The 23,007-nt window shown below is 42.0% G+C and overlaps 2 protein-coding genes across 6 annotated transcripts in view; one reads left to right on the top strand and one right to left on the bottom strand.

Moving 5' to 3' along the window:
* LOC118511718 (venom dipeptidyl peptidase 4) overlaps nt 1–23,007 on the bottom strand; it is a 102,391-nt gene that overhangs the window by 35,020 nt on the left and 44,364 nt on the right. For all 5 annotated transcript variants that reach the window (XM_036055144.1, XM_036055143.1, XM_036055145.1 and 2 more), the window contains one exon: nt 3,709–3,804. In XM_036055144.1, the coding sequence (XP_035911037.1) occupies nt 3,709–3,804 (96 nt within the window). The remainder of the gene's footprint in view (nt 1–3,708; nt 3,805–23,007) is intronic.
* On the top strand, nt 2,659–3,713 carry LOC118511719 (testis-specific serine/threonine-protein kinase 3-like). The gene has a single exon (XM_036055147.1). It carries the CDS (start codon nt 2,757–2,759, stop codon nt 3,681–3,683), a length of 927 nt encoding a protein of 308 aa, XP_035911040.1. The 5' UTR covers nt 2,659–2,756; the 3' UTR covers nt 3,684–3,713.

Below are 23,007 nucleotides of genomic sequence, written 5' to 3'. Positions count from 1 at the left end.
AACATGTGGAATGTCCTGGAACGAATGTTCGTGTCACGCAGCTCAGCAAATAGAATGCACGTGATGTGCTTAATGCGTTCCCTTCGTTTTCCGGGAACGTTAAATGCGTTACGAGGGCGGAATGTCCAGCAGTACCCAAAATTAGCCTTATGGGTTGTCCGATTTTATTTATTCGTAAAGGCCGGCCTGGTCGTATTCTATCGGTATAAAATCCCTTCGACGAGACGAAAGCACAAGACTCGATTTGACAATCCCACATTCTCTCTCAATGCACGGGAAAATATTGTAGTGTTTGTGCACTGAGGCCGCTCGAAAGCATCGCCAGCCGTAAAGTAAAAAGCAATTAAATGCTATTTTCTAGCTGCAAGCCCCGGCATCGAAACGTGCTTGTATCACCGATCGTCGAATCATGCCACGATGCTGTTTAACTACAGTCGTGTGAGTGTGTTTAAACGATCTTCCCGATTCACTGCACGCTGCCATCGTGACTGGAACGGAAATTATTTTAAATTTTCATTCGAACGTTTTCCCACTCCGGAGCGTACTTGAGCCATTAAATGGATGCCTTAGCGGTAATTAGACTTTCCCGGGTAAACGTTTTAAATTTTAATAAATTGTTACGTGTTGATATGTTGTATCGTGCTTTTCGAACCTGACATGACTTCATCACAACAACTACCATCCCATGCTACGATCGATCACGTGAGAAGGCTTCTGATACAGGCAACCTAGGTCGGCAAAGATGAGAATAGCATCCGTCCTTCGAGGGTGAATACATTTTTCGGGCACTTTATGTCATATTTCGATTCACCGGCTTAAGATGATTGGCGTCAGGATAAAAGGAACTAACGAGAGAGAGAGAGAGAGAGAGAGAGAGAGAGAGAGAGAGAGATAGGGGTGGGGCAATCGTGAATTCTATAACAGTTGCAGACAAAAGTTTTGCTGGTTTCGTGGAAGGCCGGCCTGCCGGTCCATCGGAAACCTTGATACTTGATAAACGGTGCGCGAACAATGTACTCAATTATTTATGGACTGGCCTTTACGTTTGGAGCTGTTTAAGATTTTGTTTTTCGGGACTCGGCCCATCGGACATTGGTTTGGAGTAGGTCGCATTGAAGTGGAAAAAGATCGGTCCTGCTGATCGGACAACGAGATACGAAAGAGTAATGCAGGAGAGCCTAGCAACCATCTCGTTGGTAAGCGGCGAAACTCAATTGGTGGTTTATTTTAGAAACAATTCGCCAACTGCCGTTTGGGTGTGAATTCACACAAGTTTGTGATTTGTGCCTTTTTAGGCAAACTTGAACAACCATCCCGTTAGTGTATTAACGGATAGTTTGCTACAAATTGGCTTTAACCTAACCGACGGTTGACGGTTGGTCCTGGCTTCACTTCACTGTGTACGCAACCGAAGCCCAAAAGGATTAAGCTTATTGAGCCAACACAGAAAAAGAAAACTTTTGCCTTTCGCAGTGAATAAGGTCAAAAGTAATCTGCCAACTACTTGGTCAACCACTCGAGTCAACGATGGTCGATGGCCGGTTTGCAAGGTTTGCAGGAAGCAAACGATGCAGCCACTGTGGACGATGACGTGACAAGAGTGGACAAAAACGAGCGGGGACGAAAGTCTGTTTGGGCTAACAATCCCCAAAGACACGGGTATAAGGAAATTAACCACATCGTGTCAAGTGGCAGGAATGGTCGGAATGGGTGAAATAAGCTCGTTTTCGAAGCGAAGCGAACTTCCGAACTTCCGTCGCATGAGAGCGTTCCTAGCATTCGTCTGGCGGGACCTTCTCCATTTCGTTCGCAGACGGGTTTTTGGTAAAATTAAATTATTCGCTATATTGAATTTGTTGACGGATCCAATCGTCACGGGAATAGAAATGGCGTGAGTTCTAGGACGTCCGTGGAGCTATCGATTTTCAAGGTCGCACATCGGTGTGGGGAAGGGGGGGGGGGGATAGTAGGGGCGACGCGTGCCTTTGTGGAGGGAATTCGAAATGGTTGAACGGACTGATAATGGTGAAGGTATGTGAAGGCTAGGAGCTACTTTAAATTGGATTCCATGTGATGCATTTGGACGATGCTCCAGAGGGGCACAATCGGATGACAATGGTTCGTGCACGTGTGGACGATGGATTTAGGTTTGTCTGATTATTTTTAGGTCGGAAAAGCGTTATTTGTTTACTCTTTTTGCTAATTTCGTTTTAGCTGGTCTAACAATTTAAGCCATTTAAGTCCTCTTCCAACTGTTATAAGATTAGTATCTGTATCATAATCAAATCGGCGTTGTCTGGTGTACTATGCTTTGATTTTTTTTACAGAATTTTGGTGCGTTAGGATTGTATTAGATTGCAATAAATTATAAGAGTTTGCTAAATGAATGATCTGCTCTATAATTTTGAAGGTGTTTGTCACCTTTGTAGCAAGAACTCATGAATGTTAGTAAATTTTGCGTTTGAGTGGTTTGGGAAAGTGTACGCGAGATTCGTTTGAATGTCCGGAGCTGTCCGTTTGATGCACTGTACTCCTCTTACCTGAATATAACCGTGATTGAAGGCCTTCAAAATTTACTGTTACGGTTTAGCCTCCTTCGATTCAAAAGTAACACATCACCTGTGCTCAGAAATCAAAGCAGGCCATGTGGTGCAGTTCGTGCAGAACAACTGTTCCAGCAACATTGCACCAGCGCGCTCGAAAGCAAAAATCGGAACGCTGGTGCCCATTTTAGATCGCACCAAATTTTTCTCGAAATGGAGCCAAATTCAAAACACTCACCACCGCCAAGTGGTGGATCGAACAGTGGCAGCGAAACGGCCGGCCTAGCCCCAAGCTGGAGCCGGTCTAGGGTGAAGAGCATTCTGAACGCGAAAGGCTACATCATCGGACGGTGCATTGGGTCCGGGTCCTACTCGAAGGTGTATCAAGCCTTTTACCGACCGGCTAGGCTCGAATCCGGTCCGGGGCACTCGTTAGCCTGCAAGTTGATCGATCGACGCCGCACATCGAAGGATTACGAGCGCTTGCTGCCGCGAGAAACGGTAGCAATGTTGGCCCTTAGCCATCCGCACATCGTGTCGGTAATGTCGATCCAAGAGTACGGTCCGTTCGTGTGCGTGTTTATGGACTACTGCCGGTACGGTGATCTGCTGCAGTACATTCAGACGCGCAAACGCATTTCGGAGCGTCGGTCGAGACTGTTCTTCCGGCAGCTCGTCGATGCCGTACAGTATATGCACGAGCAGGGCTTCTGCCATCGGGACATCAAGTGCGAGAATGTGCTGTTGGCCAACCCGTCCTACCTGAAGCTGACCGATTTTAGCTTCGCCAAGAAGTGCAGCGAACCGAAGGGGGCGGTTAGCCAGCTGAGTGAAACGTACTGCGGTTCGATAGCGTACACGGCACCGGAAGTGCTGAAGGGAATTCCGTACGATCCGAAGGCACACGACATGTGGTCGCTTGGGTGCGTACTGTTTATCATGGTGTCCGGTACGATGCCGTTCGACGAGAGCAATATAGCGGTGACGATTGGACATCAGGAGCGCAAGCAGTACGGCTATCCGTCCGATATGCGGCTGAACCCAGCGATCATGGACCTGATCGATAGGCTGATTGAGCCGGATGTAAGTGTGCGCGCTACCGTGAGCCAGGTGGCCAAAGACCCGTGGGTCATTGATTAGTTGCGTGCGTCATGATGATACTCACCACGGATGTCACGATCAGCGCCAGTACCACGATGATAACGAGCAGGGCAATCAGGATCCCTCGCCAGTTCCGCTGATTCGGGTTGGCCGAGACGAGCTGTGAAAGAGAGAGAAAACCAGAAACGGACAAAGGCATCCAATTAGAATGAGGAATTTGATTGCATGTATGAGTCCTGGAGCCGTTCGAAATGCAGTGGTTCGACTATCAATTGAAAGCTACGACCAAGAATCGTTCGGAATAGCTTATGTCCCAAATCCCCCAAAAAGACGATAAAACTCTAAATGCGCGCTTTGTAAAAATTAAAACATATCTCAAAACATTTTCTGTATATGAGTATGAAGTGAATTTCTTTCCAGAAACGATTTATAACAGATAAGGTGTTATAAAGCCTTTTAGTACATAATAATTCAGAAACTTTAGTTCAGAAGGTTTAAAATGTTATTTAGATTTGTAAAAAAAAAGAATATAATCTTCTTATGTTTAATTTAATTTTCCTGGTCCCTTTACTGTATTAAAAAGGAATAAAATTATAAATTGTGGATGAAGTGTTTAAGTTAAGACACTTTTAAACCGCTTAATACAAACACCTCGAAGCAAACAAGACGATGAATAATGTAATCGAGATACATGTTCCGCCCGTGATAGGATTGGATGTGTCACGTGTAGGGAACGAATCAATCGATTAATAGTACTATTGCTTCTTTATGTTATTCGTCGTCAAACATGCTTTTAGTGGTAAACATTTATCATACAAACGTAAGTATTCGGGCGCAACTGTTTGTAATGCGATCGCGCATCCATCATGCTTCCCGGCGAACACTGGAGCATTTAGCATTTTTCGGATCAATCGTACCGCTTCGTACGGCAAATGGTCATAAATAATCGCAAAACGTGATCCATCAGACGGATAAATAGACCTCGCCCGCTCCCTGTGTGGGTCGAACGAGCATTGAATCGATGTTCCGCCAGCGCATTTCTGTTGCCAAAATTCCGTTTAGCTACTTACTGTCTGTTTGTTTCTTTTCCCCGGTCGGGATAGGAGTGAGTGTTGAAAAATGGTAATAAAATAAAAAGATGTGTGTGTGTGTATGTTTTTTTTCTTTCACGTTTCCCGTGATACCGTTGATAACGGACTGCTCCCGGTACGGGCGAGAGCTCAAAGAGCAAAACGCGTGTGTATGTGTGGGCGATGCACGTTTGCTTGATTGATGGTGTTTACTGGGAGAATTGCGGATGCACGTTTGTGTGACCACTGTGGAGATGAATTGCGAACGGTGCATTGGATGAAGTTTAAAAGTGAATTTCCACAAATGGAAAACGATAGTAATAGCGAAGAATATTGCAACCCGTTTTTTATATACTAGCACTGTGGGGATTGGTCGGGAAAAAATCGCTAAATAAATTTATATATTTGAGTTTATATTGATTTAATGCTTTTGCTACTCATAAATCTTGATGTTAAAAATTCTCCTAATGCCTTAGGTTTCGAGATAAAAGGATGAATAGAATGTGGAGAAGCTTTTAAGTGTATCTCTAATATGTCCTAACATAAACACTTTTGATAATGTATCTCAAGAAAACTCAAAATTATATTATCCTGTCTTTTTATTCTGTCAATCCTGTCAATATTTTTTTATTGTTAATTTTACCAAAACTATAAAGAAAGAATTGTTTGTGCAACTATTATAGTTTTTGTAGTCCTGCAACAACACATCATAAAGTACTGGGCGTCTCCATTGTGTATAGTTGTGATGTTTTGTTAAGTGTTAAGAGTAAAATAATTTTAATCATTTATTACTCTTACCAGCTTTTTTTTTTAATACGATTGACGAGCGCAGCGATAGATTTTATGATAATGAAAATTATGAAATGGTTTTGAAATTTTATGATAATAATCGTGACGAAATGTTAAGCACGCGGAGGGTTAAATATATTCCTTAATTTTGGTACAACAACTTCGAAAGGTTTCGGTCGGTATAATTGTTTATTGATTAAAATGATCATTTATCCAGGCCGTTCTTTATGAATAAAAAAAAAGATAATTTATGTTACATTTTGCGTAATGATATCCTCATATGAAAATGAGGGAAATCCATAAAAACACTTTTAACCCGATATGTCTCCTATGAAGCCCACTGTAGCACTAGCACGCAGAGCAGTAGAAAACAAAGAACGGAATCATCGAATGGCGATGGAATGAAATAGATCCGTTTATTAGCACTCGACTGGCGAAGCACATTCATTAGCATGGAAATGTTTCACCGGCTGGAACTTTTGCTTTCTGTTCCGTTTCCTTCCAATTGTATAATGCAGCAGGACACCTTACCTGCTGGTGAGGTGATCCCTGACCGATCAGTTGCAGTTGCAAAAACCCGGTAGCCGGAACTTATTGAGCATTCGTAGCAGCATGATTGTGCTACATTTCATTCTTTCCGTTTTCCCATTACTTTTATTTTTCGTTCTTTGCACTTCTGTTTGTAGCTCGAAAGACTTTAGCGCCAAGAATAAAGCTTGCGGAAGGGATAGCAGACGACAGCAGGAGAAAAAACAAACACTCCAGAGAATCGGGAATATTGCCACGATAGGCCAGAAACAATGGAATCGAGTGGTGGTTGGCCCAATGTGCAACATTGATCATTGCGATGATGACGATGATGGCGATGATGACGATGATTACAATAGTACTGATTGAGACTGCAGCGGGCAACGCGCTGTGACAGCTGACTCGGACTCGGCCCCGGAAAACGGAACCACTACCACGGTGAGCGAGTTTATTGAAATTAAAATCCTTCCGGGCTTAGTGTGCTTTTGCTGCCACTCGCTTTTGCATCTCTCTGCACGGCCAAATATGAATGAACAGCAAGATCGAACGGGGTAGAATAAATGATGAAACTTAATCCACCGGGCCCTCAAACAAAGAGCCTGCAATCCATCCGGAGTGCTGGGGGATTGATTTGACGAGAATAATAATGCAACCAACCTGACGATCTGGCTTGAAGTGATTGAATAAAGCCCAATCCGTTAGAGGTGAATGAATAATTCATGATGCTTGCGGCCGTGACGGTAGAGCGGTGTGGCGTGAAGTGATAGAAAATGGGTAGAGTTTTTGGCACCAGAATGCATATGGATTTTGAGGCTATCGTTTTTACGTTATTTATGTACGGAGAAACTGAAGCTTTTTAGAAGAGGCATTCATATGTTAAACCGATATCATCGCGAGTCTCAAACAAACTCTTAAGCTTGGATATTATTTTAAATACAATAACAAAGCAGAATATACTCAGATTTGTAAATTTAAAACTTTTCAAATCAAACAATTTTCATTAAAACAGCATGAATCATCTACTACAGCAATCACTTGCTTTTTAATTCATATTCTGTTATGGTTCCAACACTTTTTGTGAAAACCAAGACAACCGAGGCAAAAAAGAGCCATGCAAATAAAAAAATACTTTTAAAAATGCCCTTAGTCCTTGAGCGTTAGGTATCAACTCATACTTCGCGCTGAAATGCAAGCTGATCAACCGTGACCGTGGATCGCTTGACGACAATCAAGGTCGACATTGAGCAGCAGGCTTTCTCCTCTGTCACAGTTGAAGCTGTTCTGGCCGTTGAGTGGGCGAACGGTTGAAGTACTGGTTTTCACACGTCAGGATCGGGGATCAAATCCCATCCTGGTCGACCTCGACCTTGAAGCCAAGAAAAGCCAGAAATAGCAGGTCAAGACTTCTCGAAGTTGTAGTGCCATGTAGTGTAGTAGTGTAGTGAATGAGAAACAACTTGAGGTACTTGAGACCAGTTAGATCCAGTCAAACTGCATGACATGATACATCGATGAGCTTTGTGACACTCCCTATCCAAGGTATGGGAAGGATTGGAGGCAACGACTGTTCCAATCATAAAATAGGTTCGCCCAACAATCGATTTTATAAGCATTGGCCTACCAACGAAATTGATTTTTAATCATCGGTAAAAAACGACTTTAATTTCACTGTCCAACACAAAAAATCGGCCATTAAAACAATAAGCCAGCCAGATTAGTACTTTAAGATGTGTTCAGTTTACTCCTTCAAGTACAAAGTTTCTGCTTGATTCAAAACCGAACCCAAAAGCCCAAAAGACGTCACGAACGACGACGGTCGTGGTCAAAGTATTTTTTTTCTTGCTTCCCACTAGGAAGGGCCAAGGATTGAGGATATGCTTAAAACGCAGCTCGTACAACTTTTGCGCTTGACAGTTTAACCCCGTCCGAAAGTTGGCAATTTTCGGGCACGGACACGCAGGGACAGCGGGGTTTTGCATAATGAAGGACACTCGTTTTAATTTTCCATTCTACACAGTCTGCGCTACACACACCTGCTAGTGTCTACCACTTGTCCGATGATCACCTTTTGCGTTGCGGAGTAGTGGATAAAATAAAAAGGAAAATCCCCTTTTTTGAGAGGGGTTTTCTTCCCATCTTTAGACTTTTTTTATTGTACTTCGGCAAAAGTATCATCCGGACTGCCCGTTTTTTGCGGAAAGCAAAAGTTAGAATGTAGGAATTTTATTGAGAAATAGTTCACCTTAAAGTGCGAAAAAGTCGGAAAGTCGTCGGAATGGTGTGGTTGGAAGATCGGTCCAAAGCAGGCATGACACATAATTAATACGGACTTTTGTCAGTCTACAAAGTAGTTCGGTACATCAATGAAGTTTTAGTGGTGGAAAGGACACACCGTGTTTGGGTTGGGAAAAATTTATTGCACCCCAAATTACGATTCTTTTTTCCACGGTTCCACAAATTATGAACCGTGTGTTTAACGTACGGCTTTCTGCAGGGCTAACGGTATGCTAGACAGCTTGCCAGGCTCGGCTCGCTCGGTGCTCGGTGTTCTGAAAGGCACTGATTAATTTTTATGATCCTTGAATTAGTCTTCATCATCGTAGCCGTAGGACCAACCGCAGTGCAAGGTTGGGATCGTGCTTTCGGTGTGTCCGTGTATGTGGTGTTGTTAGATGACTTTTGTCACTAGCTGCTAGAGCCTCGTCGTAGGTATGCTTTATATGCGACAAGGCTACTCCTACGATTCAAACCGTATGACCCAAGCTGTAGTCGGCTTCGAACGAGTCGAATTTCCTGGCCGGCAAATTTGTTCAAATGTGTTCGAAATAAATTTGATCATTGGATTAAATAAATTTATTCCGGTACGTGATCTCTGGCTTATCGAGACACGGCACTGCACCGTAAGCTGTATGGGTGGATATCGCAGCCAACGGAAAAGGCCACGAAAGGAATGTCCTTGTACGTATGCCAGCCGAGGTATCGAAGAGTCGAGCAATCGAATAAAAAATTCACAGTTCATTGCATTTCGAATCGGGGCACTGGATGGACAATTTATGTGTCTTCTGTATTCAAATATGTTGCCGCGTGTTTGTTGATGCTGCTTCTTAGATTGCTCTTAAAACTGAGATGAAAAATGTTTTTATTGTTTGATGGTATTAAAAATTGAGCAATAATTTAATCTTTTTTATGTTTCAGTTTTAAAAAAAAAATTAAATAATGAAAAATTATTTTCTCTCTATGAAATTCTCACTAAAAGCCCAAAAATAATTTCTATCTGGTTTAAAGTTCGTGTGAAATTAAATGGAACAATTTTTCCATTCCCAACTCAAAAATAAGCTGCTTTACATTTCCCAGCATACACATGTGCCCCATTTAAAGTATGAACGTTGATTGAAAAATTGAAAAGATACAGTTCTGTTTGCTTCTGCCTGTGATTGCTACCAGCACGGGAAGAAATCGCTTGCCAGACCAGCGAACAAAACCAGAAACATCGGACATTGGAATTCGACTCCCAAATAGCAATATGCTTAAGATTGTTCCATTCGGCAAAGTGGGGCTGGTGGTGAAGGTTTGTTTACCTGCCCGAACGGTGTTTTTTCCCTCCCTCGATTTCTGTTTGGCAAAAATGGAAACCAAATATGCTTTGCAATTGCTGGAACGGATGGGGAGTTGTGAGGTGATTTCCAATGTATAAATTTTGCACGGAGGCAGTGTGTCGGGAAATCTAATTTAACAGTTTGGTTCAATTTTGCGTGAGTGACTGCAAATGAGCGGAAATCGTTGGGTTCGTTTGGTGGTGGAAAGCTTTCAGGGTGTCGTGTACTGTGTGTAATATTTTTAAGAGGTATAAATATTTTTTGTGTGCCCAAAACACATACATGAAAATTCATAACAAAGTATATTTTTTGATAATTTTTTTAAACATTGCTCCTGTTGTGAACATAAATTGCATGTCACACCCTTACCCTGAATTTTTTATGCCAAAATATCTGATTACATCGATTCACACCATTCGTACTATCGCGGAGGGACTAAAGTGGGTGGCTGGCATAACCGTTCTCCAATCACGGAAAGGAGGACATAAATTCCCATTACACTTTTGGCATAGCCTTTCGGCAAGTTATCAGAAATGGAAGATAAAACAGATAGACTTGCTGCTCCGACCTTCTCCAACCCGATAGAACTCCCCTGGCCTTCCGATTGCGTCGCAGCGTACCAACACGCACACACACACACACACACACACACACACACACACACACACACACACACACCCGAAAACCGGACGGAAGTGGTCGATCGACTAAATCGATATGATAACCGGTGGCGGCGGCAGCGGTGGCGTCGGTTATAGTTGTTCCTTGCCCAAAGGCACCCAAACCCAGCATTTGCGTACAGGCAGTGTGAAACGTACGACACTGGCATAATCGAAATTCGATTGCCAAGATTCAGAAGGGGGACGAGGGACGTGACATCGTAAGCGGAGGAGCTTCTGGTTTGCTTGCGGACCGAAGAAACGACGAGGAAAACACCGACAAGACAGGATAACTGTTTATGGCACCCGAAACTTCAATTACATTGATGGGATTAAAATAATTCTGCACGTAAGCGTGGGGAGAAGGGAGCCCGGGAGGGTGAGCGGGGTCAAGACTGTTGTCCCTACCGATTACATACTTCGGGTTCTTATCTCCACTTCCAGACAGGTCCTCTGTTCGATTGCTGGAATTTTACTACAAGCTTTGTTGGGGGTGAACATGTCGAAGCGTTCAGAGTATCATGTCCGACATACATACTTGTCACACGTGTGTGTGTGTGGTACAAAATTGGGTCAGCGTAGATAAGGAAGGGTTTTCGCTCCAGGCATTGATTGATGCTGCCGTGCTGTGAGTCTGGTTCGGTCCAGATAGTGTTTCGATAAGGTGGCATAAAGATGCTGTGATAAGTTCGATGAAGGACAGGATTTACGCTTGTTGATTTGTTTTTTTATCGTTTGCTTTAAGGCCTGTGTGGATTAAACAAAGAAGCTTCGGGTTCGGAAAACACTTTCTGTCACCGAATGTTGAAAACCAGTTAATTGATTCCGGTGATTGGGCAATGCAATTTTCGTCCCCGTTTGCTGTTTGGAGAGTGTATTAAAAGAATCGAAAACTTAATTAAACTTTCAATGCCTGTTGAAGGATGAGGTTAAGAAGAAAATAATTAAAATATGATTATTGAGTCCTTTTTTGTAGACCAACAGACGTATCATAGAGGATTTTGGAGCTTTCAAGATCGGGAAGGGGGAATTATTCGAATTGTGGTTATGATTGTATGGACCACTTAAAGCTGTAATATTTGATGCTACGATTCTGGTTTGCATACTTTCCGGCGTTTTAAATCCAAGACACGAACCATTTGAGTTACGTTAAGAATTGTACAACAAGGAATGTTTTGCATACGTTATATTTGAGCATTCTTAAAATATGTTTTGAGTTTATTAAACTAATGTCTATTAACACTTACTGAAACCTCCACCTAATTTTTGATTTTACACATATTTATCAAAATAAGCTAAAGTTTGCAATGCATTTATCTAAAACGTAAACGCTAATATGTTTTCGTCCTTCTACACGATGATCATTTGCACTTCACCCATATTCAGGAAAACTACCTACCCGAAGGACGAATTGGGTAGCGCTACACGCGCTCCATCAACGCTAACCCGATAAATTAACATCGTGTCAATAAGTAGTTCTTGGTATAGGAACGCTTCCACAGCTCGTGCCGATTTGTTGGTGAAAATCAAGGTCACATTCTTGGAAATCGGGCATGTTGTCGGTCACCAGTCGGAATGGTTGCAATGCGGCACAAACATATACGCACACGTGGCACAGGAACTGGTTCAATATTTAAATTGCAAAACTCGAACCGCTCGAAGACGCAACCGAAGACGCCGATGCGTCGAAACGATACAGAGAACCATCAAATAAACGTCAAAAATGATTGTGGTTGCCCAAGGGTTTTAAAATCTTCCGTAAACATTTGTGCGGCTAGTGTGAGTGGTTGTAAAATATTGGTTCGGCTGCGTCGTCCATCATTATTGGTGTGCGAGATAATGGCTCACTTTTCTTGTGGCATCCTTATGGTTCGTCGCACGGCACGAAGTGCGCCACTTTGCGCCACAGAGCGTTATTGTTCCAGCCAAGAAGTGTTGGCTTTTGTTACTTGACAAATTAGCTCTAGACATTCGAGCTGCCGAGCTGGTGGAGGTATTTGGTGTTGGCTGTACTCTCCTTCATTAGTTCGAGCGCAGTGGCGTAGAGAAGGGGAATATCATCATCCATGTCCTGTATGAGGACCTTCCATGCTTGCTTGCTTGTGGGAGGGTATGTAAATATTGTGTGGGAAAATATATATAGATTGCCCGTCGCCATTTGTCTCGTTCGTTCGCCCCGCACTCCCTCCCTGGAGTGGTTGGGTTGTTCTTGTTTGGGCAAATGTTTAATGCGACGATAGATGAGGCAAGGTTGTTTGTGCTGTCTATCCTCTTCAACGTCTAGGGCCACTTATCGCGTTTCCTTGAGATTGAAGCATCCCGGAAACCATGTAGCGAGCACGAGCACATCCGACCGTTGCTGATCGGTTGAGCGTTGAGTTTCGCCATCGGTCCGGCCCGGCTCTCCATCGGTGACCAAATCGATGCTCACAAATGACGCGCTGATCGGGATGACAAATTTGTCCTGCCTTATAGTCTTCGCAGTCGTCTTACCATCTTCGGTTTGTGTACACAGAGGCAGAGCCCGGGTGTACATGAAACGTGTGTGAATGGTTAGAAAACAACTCCATCAAATGTGGCAGCCACGCTTCGGTGCTCCAATTTTGGGTGAAAGAAAAAAAATAACGAAACTGGTGGACTGGTTCCGAGAAACGTGGCTTACACCGGTTGTTTTCCCTCGATGTTTCAGAGATAAAGTAGAGCAAACGAGCATGAGCGTTATGTGTATCAGATACGAGCAACGACGTGTGGGAAGCGACCCCCACATATCGCACGCACACGCATAATCGGGATTAGCGTGGGATAAACCGGTATGATATGTATTTGCGAAAGGGATGCACCCGACCGACAGCCGGCAATACCTCACCAGTGTTCCGCGTGGAATTTGCTGTTGGATTTGATCGGATGGGAAACGAACGGGCATTACGCGCATCGTAAGGCTCGATTAAATTTTTACGAAAAACAGGCAGAGCGAAAGCAAGAGAGAGAGCAAAAGAGAGAGAGACAGTGGTTAGCAAATGGTGAAAGTTTTATCGTCCAGGGAACGCCACGTGGAAAATTTATTGTGCAAAGTTTCAATGCTAATGGTTGGTGGAAAGTGATAAAAATGTGTTTCTGCTTGGACGTCCCAACTCATTATCAAGGTTTTAGTGGGTAGGGCTTTGCTCATTATTTTATTATTTTCTTCTTCACTTAGCTTGTTATTTTACTAAATTTTATTCATGTTTTATAAGGATGATTCATTCCACATTCTCTTTGAGTTGGTCAGTAGCAGCATTTAATTTTGTATATTTTTATTCATTTCCTTTCACTTGCATAAGAAGAAAAACCAATATTTTAATCAAACTCAGCGTCAACTTCCAGATCGATTGCACTGATGCTGCAGAAGAGTGCAAACAAAAGGAGATACTGCAGCAATCCTAACGAGCAGTTGAAAACAACCAATAGGCAAACAATAGTTTCCTGTTCCCAGCCTTCATTAGCAAAATTGTTTTGACAGATGTTTCCACCCAATATAGGCCACAGAATAATCAATTCGCTTTCACAAAGAACTACCATTCTCGTGCCACTGTTGGAAGCAACATCAAAGCGTGTGATTGAATCGATTTTGGGTTGTTTTTCTTCTTTCATTCCATAATGATTGCAGCCAACGAGCAAAAAGGGGAAACAGTGAGAAGAATGTGCACACATAAAAGGGCTGATCCCCCATGGTTTAATTATCTGCAAAATCAGTAGAGCTATAGATGGGATAAGTAAAACCCGGTGGCATCATGGCAGCATGCGTACACACCCCTACAATCTAACGAGAATGAACTTTGAGCTCGCACGAGACTAACGATCTCTGCTCTTTGGCTTCAACCGGTTTCCAGCGCAATGTGACATTTTCCTAATGTTGAAATGATGTTCGGTACGCCTAACGAATGGAATTTTTTGTTACCATTACGTGCTTCTGTTTTGTATTGCTGAGCATTGGAACCGGTTTTTGAAAGTCATGAAAACGCCACAATTCACGGAGGTATTAAGGTATTGGTTTCACGTATGAACATGCATTGTGTGTGTCTACACCATTGCATGTACATTTGATGCAGCAAGGTAATTTCTGTTCAGTTTTCGGCTTTTGCTGGTGTGATACATTGTTTGTTTTGCTGGCTTTTTTGCGGCTCATTTAAAAGCGTGCGATCAAGCATCAATAAAACAATGCTCATAGGCCAATTAAGAAAAAAAGAAACCGATACAAGTAGATGCCGAGTCGTTAATCGTCTTTATTTGTTGGAGTAAAAATTAAAAAGAGGGTATAAAACTCAATCAATAAAACTACAAGTTAACGATTTTTTAATCTTATCTATGAAAAGATTCTAAAAATATGGTTATACCGGGATAATTTGTACCAAGAACCAGGCGTCTCCATTGAACAACACAATGCTTTCGCCTTCCTCCTTATTTTCGCCAATCTTTGATGGTATTTTATTAAACCGGTAAATTTTTAATGCATCAAATTTTACTGATGGGGAATTTATTAAAATTTTGATTTTGTTTTTTTTTTAAGTTGATTGTTTACAGTCACAAAAAACACTCACTGAAACTGTAAATACTTAGCATTTTTTTAATAATCAATAAATTAATCGACATATGGTTAAACAGAAATGGGAAGTGATGTTTTTAGATATTACTTTCTAATAAATAAATGATCAAAAAAATATTTAATTTATCAAATAAAACAAATTTGAGTTTTTTAAAACTTCAAATAATATTTTTTTTATGTAATTTAGAATATTCTTTCCAACTTTCTCCTTGAACATCCAATATCTTTGTAGCACCGTTAATGTGCACTGATGATGATTACCGTACAACATTGTCACCTGAGGCCGGTTCAAGTTTTTTTTCCCAGCAATCAATCTTCCTTCGTTAAACTCGCTTACACGCGTTTCGCTGCTGTAAGCATGTGGCAAGTATAAGGCGCGAGTCACTTTGAGTTTGCATACCGCTTTCATCAGCAACACACTTTGCTCACTTGTTGCTGTGTGTGTGTGTGTGTGCGTGTGTGTTTACGTGGGGGTTTGTGTGCAAGGAAATGAGTTTCTCACTTCATTCTTCGAGAACGATCCAATCAAAAGTCATCGTCTGATTCCTGGATCCTCGTTCCGTACCAGCTGCCATTAGCTGGCTGGCTGGCATGGATCAAAGGCATGCCTCTGGTGAGCGAGATAGCTCTTTTTTTGCTGTCTATCCTTAAAGCAATGTCACAAAAGCTTTACTTTTCCCACCCGTTACCCTGGCAGCATATACTCAGAATATAGGCAAAAGGGCATTGTTACTGTCATGGAAGTAATCATAGTTTGATGAAAGTTCTTGTAGTTGGCTTACGGACGTCGTTATACCAGTTGCTATCGCTGATCGGTAATCGATACCGTAGCAGAAAGGATAATGCTGTCTGGTGTGATGGCATTTTAATTTGTTCCTGGCTGTGAGAAAAATCGCTCGAAGTCGAGGTGGCGAGTTTTATCGCTGTTTGATGCATAAAACATTTTTAATAAATCTAGTGGAATATGATTTGAATAACATCGCTTTCCACAGGTTGGCCCTCAATGTTTGAGATATCTGTGTTTCGAGAAGTCATTCTAAAATTAATATAAAATTGCCTTTATTCTTCTTCTATTGATTAAAATAAAATCGTTTGATGCTACATCTACAAATTTTCTAATATGTGATTTTTAAGACAAAAACCTATTTTTTCACTCTCTCCTCTCTTTCAATCTGTTCAGAAGTGGAACGATAGCAACGCAAAAAGCATAAATAATTGGCATGAATATGTTATGGCGTAAGTAATGTGCACATCTTACGTTTGCTCAGCGTTGCATGGATCGTTGCACTTTCTCCGTTGCACAGCTTCAGCTCGATCTCGAGTGCATTGTGCATGAGCGTGCTGTGTCAATGTAGCGTTCTCTTGTGTATATTTTATCGTGCTCAGCGTATTTGTACCTTATGCAAGGAGTCTGTTCTCCGAAAGGCGCTGCACACTTCATGAGCTTGATTGTTTCACTCTTCACTTGAAAAAGTGCTACGAAATTCAATAAAAAACGAGAAAACATTCGTTATCGGGAAACTTTTTCGATTGCCGTACGCAAAACGGAGCGCTAGTCGGTGAGCAAAACTCGGTCGCGCTGGTCGGTGCGAAGTGTTGTCAAAAGTAACGGTTATTGAAAAATCTTTGCCCTCAAGGCATCGCGTTGATTCAAGAGAAAGAAAACAAAAGCTTTAAACAAGCTGAAAACTAGTTTCTTGCTCTAGATTTTTTCTATGATGATGCTCGGTGCGCATCAGAAGTTTGAAAAAGCAGAAGAAACGACAAATCCTATGCACTTTTCGAAACGATGTGACATGCACTTGGCACAAAGTTTGGTCGGTGTTTAGTGACATTTTAATGAGGAAACAGCCGGCTCTTTTGCAGGCGTATTCATGTAGCTAACGTCGCTCGCTACAAGCGAGAAATAGTGCTCATAAAATTTCATACTTTGCTACTACGCTGTGTGCAAAAAAGAAACCTGCTTCTACAAGGGAGAAAATCTCCACCCCATGCTGCACCGACCAGCTCTAGTTTTCCCTCCTTTACACGATGTTCAATACCCCATAAAAGTGTCATTTCGACCATTAACTGTCCACCGTGAGACCGTCGGCGCTGGGGTCGAATTAGCTAATGACTTCCCGGCCAACTCGTTCCGTAGGATCCGCAAACGTTCCACGAGGAGAGTCATTAAATGATGCTGAATGCTGTTTGAAACGGGAAGAAACGGCAGACCGACGGATCGTACATTTGTTGCCCTTGCACTTACACTCACGGCACACAGCTTGATGTTTGAATTCTTGCACGCGTTTCCTTGCCAAGCATCATTATCACTAAATTAGTGCTGTGTAGTGGAATTAATTTAGCTTCTCGTTCGCTGCACGCGTAAGTGTCGTGGCGCTGCCAGCACTCACTTGCATTTGGTTCCAACTCGACCACTTTTGCCACTTGAAAAATGGCAGCGCAGAGTTCTTGTCCTCCTTGCTGGTGTCAGTTGGAAATGATTTCCTTTTTCGTAATGGAAGAAAAATTGGAAGATAGAGACAAAATAACGAATAATTTCGACTATTACCGTTACCGTTACCATGGCGACCATTCGTTTAATAATCCAATGTGGGCAAGACAAACGCAATCAGTTCGAAACCCAGCCAGAAAATTAAATGAGTTTAACTACAGCAGCAGCTTACACAGGGTGGTTTTGAGTGAGCGCATTGAAACACCTTCATCTGCTCAAGCTGTACGTACGAATACACAGGACCATCAAGCTGCAGCTGGTAGGGTAACGTGAGGAACAATTTTCTTTGTTCTTAGGGCTGGTTAATATACGACAAACTAACACAACGTTGCCAGTCGCAGCGTATTGCATCACATGCTGGAAGCAGACAAGCTGAACGGTGTAGAACTTTCAGCCAAAAAGGTGGCACTAGACGATAGCAATAATGAACGATGTTAATTTTCGGGGCTTGTTCCTGCACGCCTGGTTATTTTAAATGTAATTAATTTAAGTATAAAAATAAATACGTTAATACTTCGGTAAAGGATGGTTGCACCGGCAAAATCAAACAAAAATTTTGAATTTATTTTTACTTTCAATTGAAAAATATATCCTCAATGCTCAAAAATGAATATTAAAATGAACTTATAACGCAGAGCATGTTTTGTTACAAAGTACCGGGCGTCTCCATCGGTAAGCATTTTCGTTCTTTTCGAGGTTCATAGAGGCAACCGTAAATTATTATAATTTTTTTAAACAACCTTTAAATTTTGTTTAATATTAAAAAAGATAACACTCTTATTTTCCGAATGCTAGGTTGCGATTGAGGTCAGATAGAAAAAGAAGATTTGTTAAACAGTGAAAATCGTTATTAAGTTTTTGTTGAATATTTTTCAATTATTTGATCCAGCTTAAACGTGCGAAGATTTTGAAATTTGAGTATCGGTAGGAATAAGGAATATTGTTAATTAGATTTTGTTAGGAGTGATGCATGTCTTCTAACATTGCTACCGTCAACAAGCACATTTTCGTTGGTCCTCACTTATTTGCTGAAACCCCTTTGCATACAGCAACCGGCAAACTTATGTGAGTAAAATTAAACGAAGAAACGATACTTCCATTTGGTTCAAAGCCCTTATTTACGCTTCTGCAAGCTTGCTCAACCGGAAGAACCAAATAAAACAAGTTCCGGCGATAGTAAGACCTTTTTCCCCATTGAAGATATCTTTCTCTCTCCCAGAGATACGGAGATAGTATGAGAGCGAGCTGTACGGTACGGGGTTGAAGTTTCTTTTTATATTTCCTTTCCAGTTCAAAGCAACGTACCGTCCTCTGAACGGGCATGTACAAATAATTAAACAGTGTCCCCCGGCCGTGAGCTTCGAATAGCTTTCCGGGTCAGTCTCGGGACACAATCCCTGAACGACGAAGCAGCAACGTTCTTAACCCCCTCGAAACGTTCGCTTATCCCCGAGTTATGTTGCCTGGGGCTATTCGGCCACATGTGCATGTTTCAAGCGCAACCAGGCAGAAGATGCTGCTGAGTTTCGTACTCGTTCGTACGAACAGCAACAACAATACCAGCCCGCCACAACACAAGGAAGCGTCGTCTCCACAATGCTCTTTCCGCTGTCGAGTCAGACGCCAGCAACGCCGGAACGAAAGGAAAGGAATTCATTAACACCGTGCGCACCGACGTTTGCTGCCGATGCCGTGCTAGGGACACGTTCGCCATTTTTGTTCTCGAAGCTCTCGCTGTTCTGCTCCCCTGGGGGAAAGGAAGAGTGTACGGGCGAGAAAATGCACCACGGTCATGTTTGCTCGATTGCAAGAACCACTTAGATGTGATTTGTAGCGAACGAGGGTAGATGGGTGCGGGCGCGGTTCGAGTCAACACAATCGCCGCCCAGCCTTTGATAGTGCAGAATGCAAATGTTTGCCCAGCCGCTGCAAGCACCGAAGAAGATAAACTGTTTCCATTGCGAGCGTTAAAGCGTGATGAAGATGGTGGCATTCGTAATCAATGGCTGTGGAGTATTTTGTATGTACAAGTGGACATTTCAAAGGATGTGTTTTCTTACGATTGTGCTTTCAATCTATATTTAGGTGAGTTGAATGGAAATAATGAGGAACGGAATCATATCCTTTAAAACCGGCTTTTTGAATTAATAGTTTATTAGTTACGCTATGAACCTTTTTTTAACTTCTAGATAAATATTCAAGGTGGTTTATCGTGAGTTTTCAAACGTTCATCATTGTTATTTATTATATGTTCATGGCTTTATCCTATTTATTCTTGTTTTTTCTCATGTTATTGTCATTTTATTTAATATAATCAAAAAATTCTCCTATAATTTGTTGTATTAACTAACTAGGGAGTTCCAATAAATTTGCTCAGCTTACAATACCATCACCATTAGCTTGTCATCAGTCACACAGTTTTCCACTCGATGAAAGAGCGTCCACCTCTTTTTTCGGGCCTAGCTTCACCCTCTCGAGATATGTCCATCGGCCGGTGGGGGAATTAATTAAATCATGCTCGATAAGCTGCGCCCTACGATGCAATTCGGATGCGTGTTCTACGATGCTGCCATGATGTTCAACAAGCCATCAACCGTTCGACTTCTTGGCCGTTGTCCATCATCATTCCGGCTGCCATTTGGAAGCGTACCAACGATGGCAACCGGATGGGCCCACTCGCAGGCGAATGGCAATCATGTTTCCGTTATGCTAATGGGGTCGTCACTCGCACTCGCCCCCCTTTTACGGTATCCCTCCAAACACACATTTTCCATTCCGTGCCAAGGGAACGCTATGATGTGGCTACCGAAAACTTGACTGTTTTTCGGGCTGGTGCAATTAGAAATGCAAAAGCGTTCATCAAGCACCGTTTACTGTCGGGGTTTTTATGATGGATCCAAATCGTGGATAGGTGAGAGGTTTGAATATTCGAAGCGAGTGCGTTTGTGTGCAGGTTGGTTACATTGGAGGAAGATTGGAAGCAAACCTGTGTAACGAAACAATTAATTTTCAATTTTGATGATCGGCGATGACCTAGGTAAATCACGGTAAGCATTCGATGATGTTTCGTAATTTTGTCTGTTTCGTTCAACCCGCACAAGATAACTTCTTTTTCCAGTGTAAAAAACACCTTCTTTATGTGACGTTTCTTATCGGGATGGAAGATTCAAATGCGTTCCTTATCACACCGAACACTGACTGCGATCCCGAGCAGTTGGGATATCCAACACGTTCCTGCCTTGTGATTCCTAGGTCCTGCTGGGGGAAAAATAAGCCAGTAAAGTGACCCATTTATCCCCCATTTTCACGGATGCGCTACGGTCGATAAATTTCGCTGCACATTGACGGCAACGGCAGCCGTGCTATATCGGGTGCTCATAAAATCAGCACTTTATGACTTTTCTCGGTTTGCTGGCTGCGCTGGAACGTTACGCGGAAAATTGACAACATCCTTACGTTACGCCTTCCGATGCTTGTGGTGCGGTGAATAAAATCATTCCAAGGACACGGCAGGCCACGCATAACAGGGCAGTGACGGTTGCCCGTGCTACGCACCTGAGTGACGCTTTATTTTATTTGCTCGAGAGGGTGTAACAGCATCCAGCAATCGGTGTAAAGTTGAAGAGGGTTTGAACGAAAAATGGAGCAAAAACCAAGAGAGGGAAGAAGAAAAAAACCACCTCAAGGTAATCGAATTTACCCTGAGTCAACAAACAGATAAATTCAATTCTAAGGCGCCTTCTGCCTTTGCGCTTTCCAGTGCCAAAACGGTGAGCGTGGCGTGCAAGCAATGCGTAGCGTGATGTATTTTTCATTCACCTACATTTGCATAAGCTGCCAAAGTGTCGATTCTTTGTGCTTTGTGTGGTTCGATTGTATAGGTAGAGTGCTACGGTGATGGGTTGATGCATCAAGCTCAACGAGTTATATATTTTTGGGCTTAATTTTAGTTGTGTGTTTAATTTACCTGATTTTGTTTAGAAAAAAAATAGAATTTACCTGAAGGGTTAGAATGACATTTGAAACAATGATTACATTCAATAATAAATGGCGAAAAGATCAGTATTTTAAAACATTTTTGATATAAAGTAAAGAAGACCATGTGCCATTATTTACAGCTTATGAACTTAAAACTTTTATTTGCTTTCAGAGTATTCTTTAATATGATACATCAAATTTTAGGCTCTCTGGAGCATCTGATAAGTCAATCTTTTGATTTTATATTTTAATATTTACAACGACGAGATTTATCCGTGTGATATGAAATTTGAGAATTTTTCTGAAGCGATAGAGCTTTTAACGCCTGAAGGTATGCAATACATTTGTTAGATTCCCCTTCAACAGCATGTCGAGTACCAGAAGTGCCTATTACAGAATATTTTTCTTATTGTTGTGTTTTTTTAAAATACTTAAAATACTTTTAAAAACATAAACTAAAATCGATCTAATCATTTTTTTACAATGTTCAAACAATATTCTCCAGGCGATATATTGAGACACCAAACTAAATCGTTAAAATAACAAAAGCGAGTGATGAAGTAAAACAAACAGTAAGCTTTTGCACACCTGAAACCATCTTCTTTGAAACACTGCCACTTCGTTAACTCAAGCTTAACCAAGCGACCAAACCAACCAACAAAAGTGAGTCCAAATTTTGGGAACACTGGTGTCCATAATCGGTAGCTCAGTCGATCCACAGTCTGCTGCTGGCAATATCTTGTCCTAAGTGTTTGCAGGTGTTTGCTTAACGCTAGCAAACCATTTTGCTCCGAACCATACCGGTCGGTTTGACTGGCACAATCGAAGACGTTGCTCGTTGATAAAGTAACCAAAAAAATTAACAATGAAAACTGATGGCCATTTTTGGAATAGCCTTGGGATGCTTTAAGTTTAAAAATGGTTCACTCTTGTTGGTTGGTTACATTATCTTAAGTTCTACAGCTATTTACAGCTACAGCTATTTACATAAATATCCGCTTTTATTTAATCGATGAAATCTTCAAGCTATGTGCCCAATTAGTGTACATCTGTACCGAATCGTTTTCATGCTCTTCTCTCGTCATCGGATCAGTATCTTGCCATGATCTCGGTCCGAAACGATTTATACCGTACCATCCACTGCTCGGAGCAATGAAATGATATGAAATGCATAGAATTTTTCATTTGCTGTCCCATTTTCCCCGGGATGGCCTACAGCAAGGTGAGGATTTATCCAGGCACCTGGCACCAACCAAATGAACGAATGTGAAGCAATAATAGTCGTTGTGTGTGTGTGAGAGCAATCAGTTTGCAAGGACCAATTGCTATGGTATGCGTTGAACCAGATGACAACGGACGGGCAGTTTAGAGCATGATTTGGAATTCTGTTCCATTACGATGAGAAGGACGAGTTGCGTTCGGTGTTTTATAGCCGTTGAAGATAACTATTGTGAGGTTTGAAGGAATCCCTTAAGTGCTATCAAAGGTGTCCCATTTGATTGACACGAGCGATGTAAACGCACTTCAGTTTAATATTGATAGGGAAAAAGTGTGTTAAGTAGAGTGATGGAGACTGCTATTAATTTTACATTCCGAGAATGGGGCTTTTAAAGGCTTTGAAGAGCTCGTCTGAAATTTCAAATTAGAAAATAATACTTTTTATGAAA

This window comes from Anopheles stephensi, chromosome 3 (assembly GCF_013141755.1).
Source record: "Anopheles stephensi strain Indian chromosome 3, UCI_ANSTEP_V1.0, whole genome shotgun sequence".
Taxonomy (NCBI): domain Eukaryota; kingdom Metazoa; phylum Arthropoda; class Insecta; order Diptera; family Culicidae; genus Anopheles; species Anopheles stephensi.
The sequence above is the reverse complement of the archived record's forward strand: the minus strand, read 5'-3'. Positions and strand labels throughout refer to the sequence as shown.

Coding starts and splice junctions, on each gene's coding strand:
- LOC118511719 (XM_036055147.1), top strand. CDS start 2,757: ATGGAGCCAAATTCAAAACACTCACCACCGCCAAGTGGTGGATCGAAC.